Source organism: Sarcophilus harrisii, chromosome 2 (genome assembly GCF_902635505.1).
Source record: "Sarcophilus harrisii chromosome 2, mSarHar1.11, whole genome shotgun sequence".
Classification (NCBI taxonomy): Eukaryota; Metazoa; Chordata; class Mammalia; order Dasyuromorphia; family Dasyuridae; genus Sarcophilus; species Sarcophilus harrisii.
In genome coordinates, this window is record NC_045427.1 from 51,049,555 (window position 1) to 51,069,493 (window position 19,939).

A 19,939-nucleotide genomic window follows, 5' to 3' on the forward strand; every position below is an offset into this window, starting at 1 on the left:
CATGTGTGTACACATATGTCTGTATATGTATATATATATATATTGCATATACATGTTATATATACACATATGCATATGTTATATCTTTTAAAATAATTTAATATCTCTATAAATAAAAATATTCTTACTTTCACTAAGTATATATATTGCATATGTTTATAGTCTATATTATAGACAATATGTCAGAGTAAATATCTTCATTTCATATAACACATCTTTTTAATAGAATGTATCTTGTTAGAATTACTGAATGTTCGAAATAAAATTAAGAAGAACTATGGAAAATATCAAGAATATGGGCTCATCTAGTGGTCGAAATCAGCCTAAATGATAGAGAGTCATCTTTGGAGTATCTATCTAGCTTATATCCCCCATCAACACCAGAAGAAGGACTTCAACTGCATTGGGTGGGCCTTCTCTGGCCTTCTCTGCATTTGTGAAAATTATACCCATAACAATAAGATCACAGAACTATTTACATACCAAAGAGTAGGAGCCTCCTAAGTGACCATCTAGTACAGTATTCTCATCTGAGAGAGGACATTCAGAGAGAGAGAACATGATTTACCCAGAATTTCAAAGCTAGATATCCATGGCTGGGTCTAGAATGTGTGGCCCCGATGCCATACAATCTCATTTCCTACACACACCATTGTCTTCCAGCACAAACCTAATACTGAAGCATTCTGGGATAGTGTGTGTGTGTGTGTGTGTGTGTGTGTGTGTGTGTGTGTGTTGGAAATGATGTGTTTACAGCTGTGTACTCTCAACCTTCAGGTGTGTACTCTCAGGATCTCCTATGTCACTCCCACATTTGGTCACCAAGAGAAGGCACAGGCAGTGTTTGGAAGCCATTTCCACAGCACTCAACTCATTCTTTCAGAAATTCAAAAAGCGGTTTCTCTCTCTAAGCTGGAGATAGTGTGTATTAGGTTGGAGAGCCAGGTTGGAGATTAGACTCTTTCCCTTCACCAGAAGAAACTGGGCAGTCCAAATGATAAGGGCAGGCTTACTTTCCCCCCAAAAGGGAGAACATCAGAGGACTTCCCACCTCATTTTGCTAGCTCTTGCCATTCCTTCCTAGGATTGCTTGGTTAAGGCCCCAAACTGAGGCCCTGCTCCCCATCTCTTTCTTCACTATACCAGATCTGGGTGCTTGTCGCTGATGATGAGAAGTTAGCCAGATGGAACCCAGGTGGATTGGGCCAAGTTGAAATGCAGAGTTGAGTTTTAAATATGGGGAACTTGGGGAGAGAGAGGAGTTCTTCACTCCGGGAAGAGTTCTGAAAAGCAACAGAATGTCTCCTGAGCCTCTGCTTGCTGGGAGAAGTAAGTTCGGGAAAGGGTGGGAAAGAACAAATAAACAGGGAACACCCTATGGACTCATGGGCCTGAGAGGGTGGAGGAAAGCAGAGTTAGAGACCTAGAGAAAGGTTGTAGGGAGGAGTGTGCCTTATCTGGGGGAGTCCATAGCGCAACTAGGTCCTCTTTTAAGATTTAGGGTTTCTGCTCATCAAACACAGCTTCCACCAGCACTATCCTCATAATGGAGAAAAATCTATTTCTCTGTGGGGCTTTCCCATGGGGAAATAAAATCTGAGGGTTTTTTTTGTTTTGTTTTTTTTCCTTCTTGAAATTTTGGTTTAAAGGATGGGCTTGAGGAAGGGCAAAGATGTCTCTCCATGAGCTCTTGGGGATTGATGGAAGGTGGGGGAAGGGGGCTCAGTGGGGGGAAATTTCACAATTTGATGAGACTTTTCTTCCCTGTGGACTCCAACCGATCTTCCCAAATTAAGTGAAGGTAGTCTGAGGAAAAAAAAAAAAAAAAAAAAAACCTCTGGTTTTTTTTTTTTTTTTTTTTTTTTTTTTTTTTTTTTTGAGAGAGAGACAGCAACATACAGAGAAAGATCCAGGGGAGAAGGGAAGGGAAGAAGGGCCAGTGGAGCCTGCATTTGGTCCTCCCTTTATCTCTGGTTTATAGACAGCTGTTTGTTCAGGGCATTAATTGTCCGGGTGAGTTTATTGATAATTTTGATGTAACAGAGCTCGGAAGAAATTACCCTTCCGTCCAAAATGTCAAGGCTGAAAAAAACCAGGTACAGAGCTCACGACCCTAAGACAGGGAGAAACTGTGGTGGGTCTAAACGCTGCAACCCAATGACATCTACTTTATTCTGTTTGTTTTACTAGAAGGGAAAGGAGCGGAAGGCTACAAATTGGGGGAGGGACGACAGGGAGCATTTGAAAATCTTTTTTTCCCTAAATTAAAAAAAATGATTTGGGGAAAATGTTCTCCTATTCAAAATAAAACCCTCTTCTTTTCTGCCCTTTCATCCCATGTTCATTCCAGGCGACCATGATCCGGATCTGATTTTAGGCATTTCCATTTTGGGGAAACCGAAAAGAGGGACACAGGAAAGACGCCTTTAATTTCTATTGGCCAATAGACCCTCTATTTGCAACATTAACCAAAAGAAAAAATCCTTTGAGCATAGATTAAAAATATGAAAATCTGAAAATATATTTCTTTTAAAAACAATAATCATAATAAATTTACATATATATATATATATATATCGCTTAAAAGTTTCCAATGCTGAGCCAACGTGGCAAATCTTAATGGGAAGGGGAGAAGTAAAGATTCATTTTCACTTTGGAATGGGAAAAAGCAGGTCTCTGTTTTTTTCTTTGAATTTTAAGTGATTTCTTTAAAGCCAGAGATACAATTTAGAGAGGAGCAGAGACCTGGGCTAGAATCCCAGAACTTGAAGCCTGTAAAGGACTCTTAGCTGCTAGATATGTAATAGCTGTTAGCTCCAGGCAAAACTTCCCTAAGAGAGTAAGCAAATGGGACAATGGAAGGATTGTTGAAATGATCGGGAATCACTGGAAACAAAAAATCTGGAGTGGCTCCTTTTCTTCCCGTAGGAGTTTGCGCGATACTCTGAAGTCCCATTTCTGGTAAAATACTCGTGGTGTTTTATTTATGGTTTATACAAGTGTGAAGACCATGTACAAATGCTATACATGTTTTTATTTTTGTTCTATTTTTTTTTTTTTTTTTTTTTTTTTTGGAAAAGGGTACACAAGGGGCATGTCATTAATTACCATTTTATACAGTGCAGAAGAAAGCTTAAAATAGGTGTCACAAACGCTGCCCGACGCAGCCAACATACAAAAAAGGGGGAGAAATAGTCCTTCATTATATATATATTTATATAAAACATATGGAAATTTGTCTTTACACAGATCGACTTTGTTTCAAATTTACAATGGAAAGCTAAAAAAAAAAAAAAAAAAAATCTACACGGCAAATATTGCCAACGAGGTACACACCATTTAATACTGATCCACGGAGCCGACGTGGTGTTTCGATTATTAGAAAAAAATAGAATAAATAACAGGATGAGCCTTGCTAATTTTTTTAAAAGTGCCTTAATCTTTCTGTGTCCCGGCGATCCTGAATCCACTTTGGAATTAGTAGCTTTTTTCTTAAATCCTAGCCACCCGCTGATTTTCAGCCTCCAGAGCCCAATGCTCAGTCTTGGACCAGAAAGTTTACAGTAGAGATCGGAAAGGATTTTGTGAGTGGAAAACAAAGGGGCCCACGGGTGATTCGGGGGAAAAAAATCCCACAGACTGTTGGGAGAGCAGAACAGAGGGGAAGTCTAACACCAGCTACGGACTCACTTCTTTGGCTCGCTGTAATTTGGTTTAGGTTTAATTTACTTTTATTTTATTTTATTTTATTTTTTTAAGCGGAGAGTGGTTTCGGAAAATAGAACTTTGTCTCTAAGTTCCACTCGGGTTTGATCTGAAGAGAATCCGGGCGAAGACAGAGCAATTTCTTGACCCCACATAATGCGGTGTTGGGGAAAGACGCTCTTTCTAAGACATTCTTTCAACAACAACAATGACAAAGAGATAAATATTCAAACCGACAAAATAAGAGTCTTTGATAATAACTGGATTTCACATGTCCCCACCCTCACCAACCCGCTGTCCTTCCTTGCCCAAATTCGCGTCCCTGGAGGAAAAGAGAGGGGGGAAAACTAGCAGGTTTTTCCTCACGTATTTTGGGGGTTCCCCAAACACAGCACCTTGCCATCCGGATCCGTTGGGTCTGGGTCACTCCGAAAGGATCCGAATGTCGATTCTCAAATACTGATAGTCAGACTAGGTCCCAATCTATACCAGAATTGAAAATTAGAGCCTGGGGGCGGAGGTGGGAACGAGAAGCAGGAGTTGGGAACTGCTTTCACCAGCGATCTGGTGCATTCCCTTCGGGATTTCCTCTGCCAGGTCTCTTGCTGCTGATGGCTTTATACCTCAAGAATTAATCAGTTTCTTTTCTTTTTCTTCAGTTTTTAGAGGTCCCTTCGCCCCGTGATGGGGAAAGGGAGCGCCTTTTGTGTCGCTGCAGGGCTGCCGGCCCAGCCATCACATAACACAGGGCTTGATGTCCTGGTAGGTCACTTGTTGGTGATAATAAGAGCCGCTACTTGCTGAATGCATCGAAGAGGAGGCCATAGCGTTGAAAGAAAAGACGAACTCCTTTCGGTCGCACATGCTTGGAGACTGAGAGTGATACCGGGGGATTCCTGGGAAGAGGAGAAAAGGGAAGGAAGGAAACAAAGATATTTATGTAGGTTGGAAAGTCTATGTCTTACAAGTAAAAGCGATGTATAGGAAAATACCTCTTTTCCCCTTTCTTCTCAAACACACACACACACACACACACACACACACACACACACACCAGATCAGAGATGTGAAGGCGGCAGATGGGGACAGGGAAAATAGTCTACGCTACTGTTTTACTGTCAGGACTGGAAGGGAAAGAAGGGAAATCTATTAGCTTTCCCCCCCCCCCCCCAAGTCGCTCCAGGACTAAACGAATTGACTGCATCCGCAGCCCTGCTAATCCCCACTCTCCCAGGGCGCCCAGCTGGAGTTAACCTGGCGGCGCGGGGTCTGCAGGACGCATTCAGGCTTGGAGCCGCTAATCTAGTCCCTCCGCTGCCTCTGGCTGTTCTGAGATTCCTCCGGGCTTCTCAGGAATTGGGGAATTACGAGCGTGTGTGTGGTAGGGGGCAAAAGGATGGGTCTACACGGGACTGAGAGATCGTGGACCACCTGTCTGGCAAAAGGGAGTTGGTCAGGCCCCCCCAGGGGACACCTCTTCTGGGCCTGAGGGTCCCATTCTAAGTTTCAGAATAAATAACTGCCGGGCTCGGCCCTGGCTTCATATTCAACATCCCAAGTAGATCGACCGGCTCCCCTTTCCTCAGGATAGGAGTTTCCAAACCCTGGACTGACTTTTGTATTATGGACAGATCCATCGGGCAACTTCCAGAATGAGGAAGTTTGAGAAGAGGTGAGCACAAAAACTGAGGAGAAGCAGAAATGTTCCAGGCAAAGTTACCGGGCCAAAGTGGGAAAGTTCAGGAAAGACAGAAGGCTGAAGAGCTAAGAGCTGATTACACATCCTGAATATGTTTGGGATTTTATCCTATGGATAAAATTTGCTTCAGAAGCCCCACTCTTAGAACAATTTCTTCCTCCCCTTTCCCCCCCAAAAATATACACCAAAAGGACTAGTTGGGAGCCCCCCTATTTCTTCAGTAATGCTAATCAGGTCAGGCCTGGCTTCAAGAGTTGAGCATCCTGGTTTTAAGGAAGCCCTAAGTGACAGGCCTCTAGCTAAGTCCAGATAGTTTCCAAAACAAGGCCTGAGAAGGAGAAGGTTGGCAATAAGCTGGGGGTAAGGGAGAGGGGGAGATATTTTTAAATCTTCTTTCCCTGGATTGGGGGGGGGGAGTTTCCCTTCGGATGGTGCACTTGGTCTTGAAACCTGGAGCCTTAAAAAGCAGCTGTGGGACCCCATTTAGCCAGCCTTTTCTCCAAGAGTGACAGTGCGGCCTGCTCTCTAACCTCAATAAAGTAAAGGATGCCCTCCTAACCTCTGAGCTGTTGTATAAAGCAGTTTAGTCCTGCATTCACAAACACTCTGAGGCCATTCCAACTTCCCCCTTCCCCAAAAAAGCTCTTGACCCTTCTGGTCTAGCCCCTCCTCTCAGATCCAGGACTCAACTTCCTGGGAAGCAGAATAGTTCTTACTCCCGGCTTTTCAGGTCACTCTGGAGAAACTGGGCCTGAAGAAGAGAGAGGGCCTGAACTGTTGGCGTAGCTTTCAAGTTTCTCTCTTTAGAAATTCTAAAAAGTCTATGGGGTCAAAACCTCAAGCAGTTAAACATAGATAGGACCCCAGAGCTTGGACCAAAAGAGAGGCAGAGGATCAGAGGGGGCTAAGGAAAGCCATGCAAAACTCCATTCCTGGGCTCAAACTGAAAAGTAGAGATTGCCGCCAAGTTCCAAGGGTTTGAAAGAGAAGGGGTCGAGAAACGGGCCGACTTGAATATGAATGAACACATGTGTGTTTGAAGGAATGCATCGTGTGCCTACAAATCACCAGCATCTCTTCCACTCATCTGTATACAGATAAACAACTCAACTGGGTCATTTTTGTGGATTAGAGGTATATACAGGCAAGGTCATGGACGCCCTGTAGTGAACGCACACACACACACAGCTACACGCTGAGTATATGACTTATTCCACACTTCAGAGGGCCAAGCTTGGGGAGATGTGTCTCTGCATAGACTCTCCCCGCTTCAGGAGCCCTAGGTTCACACTTGCCACTTCCCCATTGCCCTCTCCAATGCCATCTGCCTCCCGTGCCCACAGTGCTGCACTTACCTTGTAGTTCGGCAGGGTTGTGGCTGTTCTGGTGCAGATAAGGCTGCTCCAGGGAGTGCGTGGGGAGGCTGGACGACAGGGGATTGGCGGCAGGGTTGCAGGGGGACAGGGGCTGCTGCTTGATGTAAGAGGCACCGCTGTTGAGCGCCGCTGCTGAGGCCGAGGGCGGCCAAGCGGAGGCGGAGCCGGAGTACACTGAGTGCGGCTCCATGACCCCGCCGCTGGCCAGCAGCGGGGAGGCGGACACGGAGCCCTCGGGGTGCGGGTACTCGGCACCCGCCGAACCCGCGCAGCTGCCCATGTAGGAGTGGCCGCCGTTGGCGGGCAGGTGGGGCACCGAGTGACCTGACAGGCCCAGGCCGTCCACGTTGCCCGGCAAGTGGCCGTTCATCATGCCGATGCCGCCCTCCAAGGCCAGGCTGTTGGGCGGGCAGGAGATGGCCCCGGCTGAGCCCTGAAAGCTGTAGGTGTCGGGGAGGTGGTTGAAACCCAGCCCGTTCATCATGCTGTACATGGGCTTGAGAGCCTGGCACTTCCTTCGGAAGCCGCGGGGCCGCCGGCGAAAGGAGCCCTCCTCGAACATGAACTCGCTGGCGGGATCGATGGTCCAGTAGTGGCCCTTGCCCGGGCGGCCCAGCCCTTTGGGCAGCTTGATGAAGCACTCGTTGAGCGAGAGGTTGTGGCGCACAGAGTTCTTCCAGCCCTGGTAGGAGCCTCGGAAGAAAGGGAAGCGGCTCTGGAGGAATTGGTAGATCTCACTGAGCGTCAGCCTCTTGGTGGGCGAGCTCTGGATGGCCATGACGATGAGCGCGATGTAGGAGTAGGGCGGCTTCTCCGGCCGCCGGATCCCCGCATTCGTCTTCTTGGCCTTCGAAGTGGTGGACGAGGCGGGGTCCATGGCTGAGCCGCCGCCGCCGCCGCTGCCGCCGCTGCTGTGGCCGCCGTGTTGCTGCGCCTTCTCTGGGACTGAGGACATTGGGTGGCTGCTGCCGCCGCCGCCGCTGCCGCCGCTACTCTGCGCCGCGGAGGAGGAGGAGGAGGAGGGAGGAGGAGGAGGAGGAGGAGGAGGGGGGGAGGAGGAGGAGGAGGAGGAAGAGGAGGAGGAGGAGGAGGAGGGAGGAAGAGGAGGGGGCTGAGAGAAGGGAGCCTGCTTCACCTCTGCCGTCATCTGCTGCAACTTTTCCAGAGCGCTCGGTTGCACACCCCTCCCTCCCCAACCCCTTTCCCGACCCGGGCGGCCCTCCCCCCCTGCTTAGGAGAAGCTCCTTAGGTCTGCTGTCGCTGCTGCAGCCGACTGAAGGCTGGCGCTCTCTCTCTCTCTCTCTCTCTCTCTCTCTCTCTCTCCCTCCCTCCCACCCTCTTCTCTCTCCTCCCCACCCCTCCTCTTCCCGCTCCGTTCTGGCCCTCCCAGAAGAGCAGGAACCAGCTGAGAGCCGAGCCAGAGCCAGAGAAACAGCCTGCCCTGGGGACAGCAAGGAACCCACCCCCCCCCGCTCCGGTTTGGGGAGTCCGGGGAAGGGGGAGTTCGAGGGCGGGGGATAGGCTGTGCTGCTACAGTCTCAAACAGCCTCGGAGGACCCCGGCGGCCACCGCAGCTCCTAACACTCCTGCCCCAGCCGCTGCTGCGCAAAGAAGTCGCTTGTCATAACAGCAACTCTGGACTCTGCTCTCGCAGCGGAGATCGCCTTTAACTTTATCTCTTGTCAGCTGCATCTGTCGGCTCCTGACAGTCAGTCAGACGTAAGGAGCTGGAGGAGTTCCCCCGCCCCGACCTCCCCCGTCTTCCCTCCCCCACCCCCCGCCCGAGCCTACCCCCTCCCCATCGTTTCTCTGGTGGGCACTTAAAGGGACCTTCACACTCCCCTTCCCTCTCCCCTCAATCCCGTGGCTCTCATCCAGATCCCGCCCCCCACCTCTATCTATCTACCAGCCTTCCAAACGATTGTTAATGGACAAACGAATACCAAGCGGTTCTTTCCACGCCCGCGTCCCCATGTCCCGTCCTTCCCCCCCCCCCCACTTTCCTGAACAATTCAGGCCAGCGGGAAACGCGGAGCCATCACTAGACTTTCCAGCCCAAACTTTTTTCCTGCTCCGCAGTCCTGTGATCGCAGCCATCTCGGTGAAGTCCAGGCCATTTATTTCCCAATCCTCGCTCTTTGGTAGCGGTCCCCTACTCCCAGCCTTTTACCCTCACCCCAGGGAAACCTTCTTAATAGGATCCCTCGGAGGGACTCTTTCCTCAGTGGCTGCCAAATGCCTCGCTCCGCCTGAATTTTCAGAAGCCCCAAAGTCCCGGGGTTCCCTGAATGCAAGCGAGCAGCGTTCTTAGGGAAAACGAAAGCGTGGCTCAGTCGCTTTGTCTACGGCCGCGCAGTTGGCTCGGGACGGCTGTGAACTTTGTGGTTCCCACTAAGCCGGCAGCGGGCCGCAGCGACTGCACGGTTTGGCCTCCAAGCCGAGGGAAGCAACAAGCCCCTGGCTCAGGCCCTCCTAGAGCGCCCAGACCGCTCGGCTCCCGGCCCCAGGCCTTGGCGTTCCCCAGCTTCAAAATCAAGGGTCTAATTTCTAAGATAGGGGGGAAACCTGGCAGGATGTTTATACAGAGCAGTGTAAACATGTTCTCGGAGATTCTTTAATAAAGAAAAAAAATCCGCGAAAACGGGCAGTTCTTTCCATGCCCCCTTTCTACTACATTGGAATCGTCTGGGCAGCCTATCTGGCGGGTTGTTTAGATTTTTGTAATATAAATATTAGTGCGGGGCGCTGGGACTCTGACTGGAGTAGCCCCCGTGCGCTCCCCGCACGCTTAGCCCCGCGCACAGTCTCGTGCGCGCGTGTGCACACCCAGTCACTTTAGGTCAAAGGGGGAATTGTGTGTGTGTGTGTGTGTGTGTGTGTGTTGGCGGGGTGGATGGAGCAAGGGCGGGGGGGGGGCCGGGGAAAGAGACTGCCGTTGCACTTCAGCCCCGGCGTCCGAGCGGGCTTCTCAAAGCGGGCAACCGTTACTCTCCCGGCAAGGTAAGCCACTAGGGACTTGGGGCATTCCGGGCTTGGGTAGGTGCGCCGTCTGACCTTTTCACTGTTCATTCCGACTCTCTCACCTAGGGCTAGAGAAAGGGGGGGGAGGGCCGCGGGAGAGGCGCAGCTGCGCGAATGCGGAATAGTGAGGGAAGGGGAGCGCGGCGGAAGGCTTGGGGCGCATGGAAAGCTTAGGAAAAAGGTGGGTTTTCACAGGTCACTGCTAGAAACGGAGGGCGAATTGCTGGGGACAATTGCTTTTCACTGAGTCGGGAGAAAGCCCAGCTGCCACAGGGGGACCGGCGTGTGCGCCCACACTTTAGGTGAGCTCTCCACAGGCCCCCGGCACTTTTCAAAAGAAAAGATGCCTATCGGGTTTCCCCAAGGGCCCTCCTCCCTCCTTTCCCCCCCTCCCTTATTCCCCACCTCCCACAGCAGCTCAAAGCCTTGGCAGGGAGACGCGAAGTCGCCTTCGGGGCGCCTGGCGAGTCTGTGCCCAGGGCCGGAGTGACTTCCCTGCGCCTAGCCCCATCCCTGACTTCCAGCGGTGACAGGGCAGAAGGCTCCCCGCATTAAACCACGTCCCTGCAAACCGGATTCTCACCAACTCTCCCAGGATCAGGGCCCCTACCTCCCCTCCCCCAGCTCAAAACTGCGGGCACACACACACACACACACACACACACACACACAAACACAACCTCTCTGCTTTCTTAATTCCACACTCCTCCCATACCCCCTCTGCCAAACGGCAGCAGTTGTAGCAGCAGGGTAAGAGACGGGAGCGCCTGGGAAGGGAGTCCGGGGGAAGTGGGGTCGCTGCTGACGTTTCTCGGTAGCTAATCCTGCGTCCTAGAGCACAAACGGAGGGGGGAAAGTTTCCCCCGCATCCGCGGCGGAATTTTTGAGAAGGGGAACCTGAACTACGCTCTGTTTTATAGACTAGAGAATGGGAGAGAAAGCCAGAGATTGCCTACATCCTGGTGGATTTTGAAGTCAGGCCTTTTCCTCATGCTCCGGGGTAAACATTTCAAGGCAGTTTCGGTGACCTTAGCATAGTAAACGGTAGAAAAAAGAGGCCGACCTCTTCACCACTCCCATCCTGCCCAAGGTTCCCAGTGTGTGGCAAACCCTCCAACCTCCACGGCCGGTTGAGCTCCGGATAGGGAAAGGAGAAGGATGGGATGTTGCTCATCCCATAATATCACCTCCATGGTTTCCCCCTCTGCACTGGCGTTCTCTATTTCTTCCGGAGACTCAATCCGAAAGACTCTGTAGGTGGTTTTTAGTCCCTAGTCTTTTTGGAGTTGTAGTAACTGTGTCTAGTTTGGGGTACGGGGCGGGAAACGTTCCCTCAATAGCCGCCTTTGAGTCCGTATGCCAAAGGAATACTGGAAACAGGTTTGCAGCTTTTCCTCTAGGATGACAGAAAGATCCTGCTTTGCTGCATGTTGGGGGTTGGAGACAGCAGTACTGACTATAACAAACAAGAAACTTAGGGAGATTCATTCCATTCCAGGCCATCTTTGCCAATCTTCCTTAAAAGATTCTCTTCCCAAAGCCTAATCAGGTTGGCTATGGGACGGATTTGAGGAAAGGGGGAGGGAAAGGAGTATTGCACTCTCAGCTATTAAGGGAGAAACCAAGCTCACCCCGGAATAGGCTGGACCTAGTTTTCCATGTCCACAGAATGTCAGAAGGGACCTTAGAGAACATCTGGTCAACCTTCTTGCTTTACAGATGGGGAAAGTAAGGCCCACGTGGGGGATATAACTTGCCTGAGCGAGCACACACACACACACACACACACACACACACGCGCGTGTAGGGAAAAGCCTAGTTCTTCAGATTAGCGAATTCTTTCATTTTACTTTCTTTCATAACTTTCTTTGGAAGATGTAGATGGAGAGAACTGAAGAGGCTGAGGAAATTCGCTTTCATTAAACCGTGTTTTATTCAGAAATAGGACCCCTTCATCTCCTCAGGCCTCAACGACAGGCATTAGGAAGGATCTGTGATGGAGGAACCGACAAGTTAATAGTTTGTAGAGTTAGGCTGTTACTATGTAAAGGACTAACCCTTTAAGACAGAATCTGGCAGGGAGATAGTAGGAATCGGGTCAAGAAACTGCAGCATCACTGGTGTTTCCCAGTAGAGATCTAAAGTCTGGAGGAAGGTTGAGAAGGGTGCTTTCTCTGTTAATCTGTGTCACCCTAGCCCAGACCAAGAGCTAGATGTCATGGCTTGGAGAGCACACTCTCTTTGACAATCAACCAGGTCGTATAAACAAGATCCTCTCTTCCCTTAAGAATATCCAGACAGATAAAATCCACTAATTGGAGACTCTTACTATGTCTTCAAGTATAGGGGAGGCCCAGGGGCAGATGTTTAGTGTTCACCTAAAAATCTATAAGGGCCTTAAAACCTGACCTCCATTCTTATTAGTCTTTTTGTCCAGCAGTCTTTTCTAGCCTCCATTTAAAGGGGGATGGTAGTGAAGGGGAGGATCGAGTGTTTTGTGTAAAAATAGACAAATCAGAAACTTCTTCCTCTTTCCTTGACCGAAGGTATTTTTACTGGCTAATTGCTTAAGTGAACTCGACTCTGCAGCAACCGAGCTTGTAATCTGAGCATGGAAATGGATCTAGGTGGTATTGTTACACGCAGTCTGTACAGCGGGCGCTCTCCTGCAGAAGGGGCCGGGTGTTTATCAGAGAGCGCGGACCACCCACCGAGAGGGCACCGTCAGGCGCGCGCCCCTCTCCTCTCCCCCTGCTTTTCATTAACGCCAGTGACTTCACTCAGAGAAAGCATCCCCCGCATCCCCCAACCGCCTCCCACCCTCACTCAGTCCTGTCCTGCTTTCTGAGCCTCCTCCCCAGTCTGAGAGCCCCCGCCCCTGCCCAAGTTCTAGCTTTAGCCCCTTGCAAATTGATCCCTAAACGTTTACATAAGGTAGGAAGGGAAGAGGAGGGAGTGGCCGGTCTAATTCAAGCCGGGGAGATGAGAAGATTGGCATTTGGCGAATTTATACACGATTTCAAGGCGCTGACAGGGATGCGATAGAATATACAGAGATTTCACATCTATAAATTATTTTGCGTGAACACCCACACACATATATGCAAACAATTATATGGTAGTTGTATGTAACGAATTTCCTGCGAATGTGCATGGATCATGGAAGGATGATGGATCACAGAGCAAGTATGGAGACTGAATAAGTGTAATTATAAACGAGTATAATAAAAGCATAACATAGCTTGTTTATGTGTGCAACAATGTAGGGGAAAGTATTTATAATACAATAGCCTTAAATAGTCTTCACATGACATATGTGTGTGTATATGTGTATATATGTGTAGATATAGACACACACATACATTTCGAGAGAGTGATATTAAGGGCATCTTCTTGGCGCCACTATTCCAGTCTGGAGTTCCACCAGCCAATATTTCTAAAAAACAAAAACAGAAACAAACAAACAAAAACCAGAACTGTGGCCAGGGAGCTTAGAACAGACAGGCAATGAGGTCCAGCTCTGCTTTAAGTGGCAAGTTAATTTCAGCGGGTGTCACTCTTCCAGTTCTTATATTTTGAGGAGATTGGTTTCACTTATTTATTCCTCCCTTCAGGCAGATGTCCCTGAAGGATATGAGATAGAATCATTCTTTCTTCCTTTTTTCCTTCCTTCCTCCTTTCTTCCTTCTCTTCCTCCTTCCCTCCCTTCTTTTCTCTTTCCTTCCTTCCTTGCTTCCTTCCTCCCTCCCTCCCTCCCTTCCTTCCTCCCTCTCTTCCTTCCTCCCTCTCTTCCTTCCTTCCTTCCTTCCTTCCTTCCTTCCTTCCTTCCTTCCTTCCTTCCTTTCTCTCTCTCTCCCTTCCTTCCTTTCGGAAAGACCTATCACTCCTATCTCTGTGCCAAAGGTTTGATCAACTCTTTCCCCATTCAAAGCTAGATTTATTTATGGAGATGGAAGGGCTACTTTGGTCAATTTTATCTCCAATGGGACAAGCCTTCTTTGCTGCAACCCAGGAGGAAAGGCTAAAACAAAAGAACAAACAAAAATGCTATCCTCCCAACTCATCCTCTACCTTTGAACTGGCCTTTATAAGCCATATCAGTAAGGGAGATAGACTAGCAATGGCAGAGCCAGATGGCAACAATAGCCAAAAGCGAAGAGACTTGACCCCCCAAAACTGTAGGGCTCAAGATATGGGGTGTAGCTATGGTTGGGTACCCCTACAAGAGAGGGTAGGACGGCTAATCTCCCTCTGTCAACCTTACATTAAGGAGAGGTTCAATTTTTGGTCAGGAAAAAAAAAGGCATTGTGTCTCTGCTACTTTAGTCCTGAGCTTGCCCCTTCTACTTGGCCCTTTTAGCAGAAAGCACACATTTTCCATGACGTTCTTCAATGAAATATTTGACAACATTACAGCCTAGGAATTTACAGCCCTCTTCAGTGCGAGATTTTTGGGAGTTTTCTGGCATTAGCTGCACACACCACTCCATGGAACAGAAACCAGCCCTAAAGATATTAACCTCGGAGCATTACTATTTCGATTCCATATACAATCTCTAGAATGTCATCTCTTCCCACAGAGATTTTTAATGCATCCCAATGTATTTTTATCCTTGTTCCTTACAGTTACTTTTTGATAATGATCTAGAGTACTTTCTTTCAAGCATTTAGGGACCACCTTTTCCAAAGGAAAGAAGCTGATGAAAGGGAGAATAGAGAGAACAGGATAGAAAAAAGGGAGTGGTAGGGAGAGAGAAAAGCAAGTAGCATACATCAATTTATAGAGGTTACAGGCTCCTAGTGGAAATAAATTCTGGCTGAGAAGGGAAAGAAGAAGCAAGAGTGAGAAAGAAGTGAGGGAAAGAATGAGGGGGGGGGGAGAGTGGATTTCAAAGAAGGGAGAATGAAATGAATAAATTAATTAGCATGAAACAGAATTTTAACATTTTCAGGGTTACATGCCTAATGAAGAAGAGATATTTGCCCCCAAACCTATAAGTGGTGTCTGTATATATTCATAGGTTTCTCATATATTCTCATTATATTTACACTTTCCCAAAACTCTTACTGCAGTTTTAAGCTAGTAAAACTACATGAACCATGACTTTGGGGACATTCTGTATAAGATAGATAGATAGATAGATAGATTATCTATCTATCTATCTATATTCAAACATAAGGGTTGCATTGTGCTATTTGTAAGTTTAGGTGGAGTGAAAAGTTATGGAAGAAAGACTTTGTTTTCCTAGAAAAGAAAAAATTAGTTTAACCTCACCAGTAACTGTAAGAGATTCAAGATGAGTTCTTAAAAGAAAGGGCTGCTTTTTACCTGTGTCTCCAGTGCACATTTATCCCCATTTCTTTAGATACAATCATGAAAAGAGGGACCAAATTAACTTCTCCCATAGTTCTCCAGTTAGGTTTCTATTGGAACTGGAACCAAAGAAATCGTTGCCCACAAGGCAATGGCTACGGAGGCTAACAGTGATCTCCTCAATAGTGAGGATTTGCACTTACTTTGTTAGTAAAAGGTGTATGTGTGTACTAGCGTGTGTCTCAACAGAAAACAGTTTTCAGAACTGGATTAAAATGGTTTAATTAGTCGGATTTTTTTCAAAATAAATGAAGAGTTCTTAACACTCCTCTACCTGCCTCTCCTCATCCCCACTTGCCCCAATGCTCCAGAATTCAAAATGATTTTCAGCACCAGGCAGAAAATACTGCTACAAACTCAGTGGTGGGAAAGGAAAATTTTGAGGGGGGGGGAGAGAAAGAGAGACAGAGACAGAGACAGAGACAGAGAGATAGACAGAGACAGACAGAGAGACAGAGAAGGAGGGAGGGAGAGAGGGACGGAGGGAAGGAGACAGAGACAGAAAGAGAAAAAGTGAGAGGAGGGTAGATAAAGAAAGACAATATGGAGAGACACATAAATGGAGAAGGGCATATAAAGAAAATCTCAATGAACCCAGTTAAAAATTCTCTATATAAGCATTTAAGAAGAGACCAGGAAGTAATTATATATAAAGCAAAAGACCAAAAAGCAGAGAAAAGATAGGGGGAAATAGGGCATAGGGAGATAGACACAAAAGAGAGGGATATATCTGCTAATCTAGTGCTGAGAAAGCATTTAAGGAAAGATAGAGGCAGCAAGACAAAAACCCAGTAGAAATTAAAAGGGAATCAGACAGGTCCCTGTCAATACAGGTTAAAGATTTGTGTAAGCATTCCCAAAGATTTTTTTTTTGGGGGGGGGAGCATAGGTGTAGCAAAAAGACAGGATAGAACACACAGAGAAACATCTAGATGGAAAGACACACAGAAAGGTGGCTGGATCCCGGTCAGCTAATTCATTTAAGAGGTCTATATTTGAAACATGTTTTCTGGTGACTCAAACAGGTAGAGCAAAAAGGAAAAAGCAAAGCAAGGCAAGGAGATGCTACCTCTTTCTCTTAATTTCTTTGTTTTATCTTGAGTCTCTTGTGACATCAGATGGCAAAAAAAAAAAAAAAAACCTAAATCTGGAGAAAGCTTCATATTATCTATAGATTTCAATCAATCTTACTAGCAAGCTTCTATCCTGCCTCCCCACCCCCCAAAAAAAAAACTATGGAAGGAGAGGGAACAGGAAAAGGAAGGGAAGGAAGGAAGGAAGGAAGGAAGGAAGGAAGGAAGGAGGGAGGGATGGAGGGAAGAGAGGAAGAGACGAAAGAAAGAGAAAAAGAAAGAAAGAAAAAGAAAAGAAAAAGAAAGAAAAGAAAGAGAAAAAGAAAGAAAGAAAAAGAAAGAAAAGGAAGAAGGAAGGAAAGAAGAAACAGAGAGAGGAAAGAAGAAAGAAAGAGGGAGGGAGGGAGGGAAGGAAGGAAGGAAGAAGAAAAGAGATCCAAGAGAAATGGAATTAGTTTTTCCCTCCCAGGAGGTGTGCACCAGATCCACCACAGTGGTCTATGTCACAGTTGGCCTAGGGAAGAAAACTCGCCCAAGAGCCACGTTCTGCTCGTTCACCTAGCTCCACTGGTTCTCACTAATTTGATCCCTGACCCTGGGAGGAGTTCGGCCAGGTACTGAGCCATGCAGTGATGCCTGGTGTCAGACACACCCTTCAACCCCCAAACCCAGGGGTTCATCTGCCAACTTGAGTTGGCCTGGGCTCTCTTTGAAAGGGAGAAAGGAGTTCCCAGAGTGGGGGACAGGAGTGACAGGGTATGGGGAGAGGTTGGAAAGTCTGGGAGTGACCCCAAGCCAGGTCTATGTAGAATTTTTAAAAGGGCTAGAAAACAAGACCAGAACTCAAAAAAAAAAAAAATAGTATCAGAAGGATTGGAAAAGCTTTTTCAGTTGTCTCTGTCAATAATAACTTAAGAATTTGATGTATACTCAATATATTGATTCTGACCTATCAGAATCAGCTCACTTCGATGGGCCTGTTTTTTGCTCTATAAATTGAGGCCCTTGGATCAAGAGATGACTCAGTTCTCTTCCAACTCTACAAACTTGGATTAGAGTTCACATTATTAACAGTGTTACTTTGAGCTTGGGATCTTTTTCTCTCTGTAAAGGGGGACGTTTTTAGGGAGAGATTGCCATCTCAGATCCGACAGATCTCTCTGTTCCTGATCTAAGCTATTTGTCACCACTGTTTTGTTGCTACTGTTGTTATTTTCCATGATGGACCAGTGTTACTATCAATTGCACTATCTGCTGCTCTTTCCTTCCTTAGAAATAGAACTAGAATGGAGAAAGCTTAGAGAACATAAGGAAAACCAAGCAATTTAGAAGTCACTATGTGATCAGCTCATGTTTTTAAATCAAACAGGGATTGGAGTAATGTGTGTGCATGGGAGTGGGGAGTGGGGTGGGGGTGTAATTGCTCCTTTTAACACTAGAGGGGCTGGAGTCCTCTAAAATCAGCTGGGACCAAAGGCTGCAAAGGAGTGACAAGGGGCATGCTGAGCCCAAGGAAATCTTGGTTTAGCTTATTGAACAGTAAAAATTTGGTGACTGGTATGGTGATTAATAATAATAACATCTGGTATTGCTATGGCATTTGAGGGGCTTTTCTAGCGAAAAGTCAGTGAGATTGTGTTAACCCCATTGATCCAATGAAGAAACAGCCAGAGATACTGAGCTATGCATAGTCATGTAACTATTTAGCATCAGAGTAAATCACTCCAGATCTTCTAATTCTGGGTACAGTCCTCTTGGTGCTACATCATGTTGCTTCTTGACTTTTTGGCAGTAGACTGAATAGCTATCCATCTGTGCTATAGTTTAGTCAGGACTAATCCTGGGGCAGGAGGCAATTAAGTGGCTCAGTGGACAAAGCACTAGATCTGGACTAGAAGACCTGAGTTCATACACAGATTTCAGATGCTTATTAGCTGTGTGACATTGGACCAGTCATTTAATCTCTGTTTGCCTCAGTCCACTGGAGGAGGAAATGTTAAAGCATTCCAGTTTCTTTGCCAAGGGAATCAAAAGCCAAATTTGCCAAGATAATTTGCCAATTATCCCATAGACAATATTGGCGTGCTATGGTCCACAGGGTCACCAAAGACTAGCATATAAATGAATAGCAATAACAACAAACTGGAGTGGAATTCAGAAAAGGAGAGGGTGAATATATTATAAGGGTAAGAGCACTGCACTTGGACTAAGAGGATCTAGTTTAAGTACTACTCAGAACTTGAGTAGTCTTGTGATGTCTCTGTGGCTCAGTTTCTTTATTCAAAAAAATAAAGGTTTTGGAATAGAATATTTCTCAGAACCCATTCCCTTCTAAAGTCTTTGTTTCTAACTTCAACTATGTGTCTTTGAGTGAGCCAATTCCTCTCAATGGGCTTCAAATTTCTCATTTGCAAAATGAGAGGTTGGCCTGGATAGTCTTTATGATCTTTTCCCATTATGAAAAAAATAAAGATTACATATAGGTATAATACAATATAAATTCTTCTTCTCCCCCCCCCCCCCCCCAAAAAAAGCTTAGTGACTTAGGATACTTTTCACCTTAGTCATGTTTACAGTGATACTGTTGCCTCTGAATCTAACATGACTTGAAGAGAGAGAGAGAGAGAGAGAGAGAGAGAGAGAGAGAGGAGGCAGAGAGAGAGACAGAGAGACAGAGAAACAGAGAGAAAGAGAGGGAAGAGGGAGGGAGAGAGGAAGGAAAGGAGGGAGGGAATTAGGGACAGAGAGGAGGGAAAGAGAGAGAGAGAGAGAGAGATGAAGGGAGGGAGGGAAGGAGGGAGGAAGGGAGGAAGGAAGGAAGGAAGGAAGAAAGGAAGGAAGGAAGGAAGGAAGGAAGGAAGGAAGGAAGGAAGGAAGGAAGGAAGGAAGGAAGGAAGGAAGAAAGAAAGAAAGAAAAAAAGAAAGAAAGAAAGAAAGAAAGAAAGAAAGAAAGAAAGAAAGAAAGAAAGAAAGAAAGAAAGAAAGAAAGAAAGAAAGAAAGAAAAAGAAAGAAAGAAAGAAAGAAAGAAAGAAAGAATCCACCTCCCAAACCTCCCATCACAGTGATCCTGGAACGAGGGAAATCTCATCCACATTTTCTCCAAAGTACATGAGGTACATATTGGTTCTTTGGCGGCGAAAATAAATGCATTGTAGAAGAAACTCAATCCTTCCTGAAGTCATTCCCCTCACTCCTCCTAATGGTCTTTAAAGATCCGAGAGGCCCTTTGTTTCCCCGAGGGCTCCAAGCTGGGGGAGTTTATTGGAAAGAGGACTCTCTCTGTTATTCTCCCTTGTGGCTAATTGAGACTTGTTGAAGAGATCTCATAGAGATGACACTTTCAAGAAGACCCCCAGATGTTGCTGGCAAGAAGATCATGTCTCCTGGTTGTGCTCCTGGGGATGTGGTGAAAATTGTCACCTGCTTTCTGGAGAAACAAATTGGACTGGCTCCTCCTACTGCCTCCAGGGCAGGGGACTTTAAGGGTGGGATGGAAACAGTTCATAGGATAACAGTATCCAAAATAGGAACCTCAGAAGCAATCTAGTTCAAATCCTTCATTTTACAGATGGGGAAACTGAGGCCCTGAAGGTTAAGCGACTTACCAAATATCACACAAGTAATGTCAGATTTAAACCCCAGATTTCCAGCCGTAGAGCCAATCCTTTTCATTGAATGAGGGTGTGGGGT

The 19,939-nt window shown here is 46.8% G+C and overlaps 1 protein-coding gene across 1 annotated transcript; it reads right to left on the minus strand.

Moving 5' to 3' along the window:
- Window positions 1-3,047: 3,047 nt before the first annotated feature.
- FOXF1 (forkhead box F1) lies at window positions 3,048-7,773 on the minus strand. Its single transcript, XM_003758471.3, has 2 exons — window positions 6,760-7,773; window positions 3,048-4,601 (listed from the first exon to the last, which is right to left on the minus strand). Exons 1-2 carry the CDS (start codon window positions 7,733-7,735, stop codon window positions 4,441-4,443), a joined length of 1,137 nt encoding a protein of 378 aa, XP_003758519.2. The 5' UTR covers window positions 7,736-7,773; the 3' UTR covers window positions 3,048-4,440.
- Between the last annotated feature and the right edge of the window lie 12,166 nt (window positions 7,774-19,939).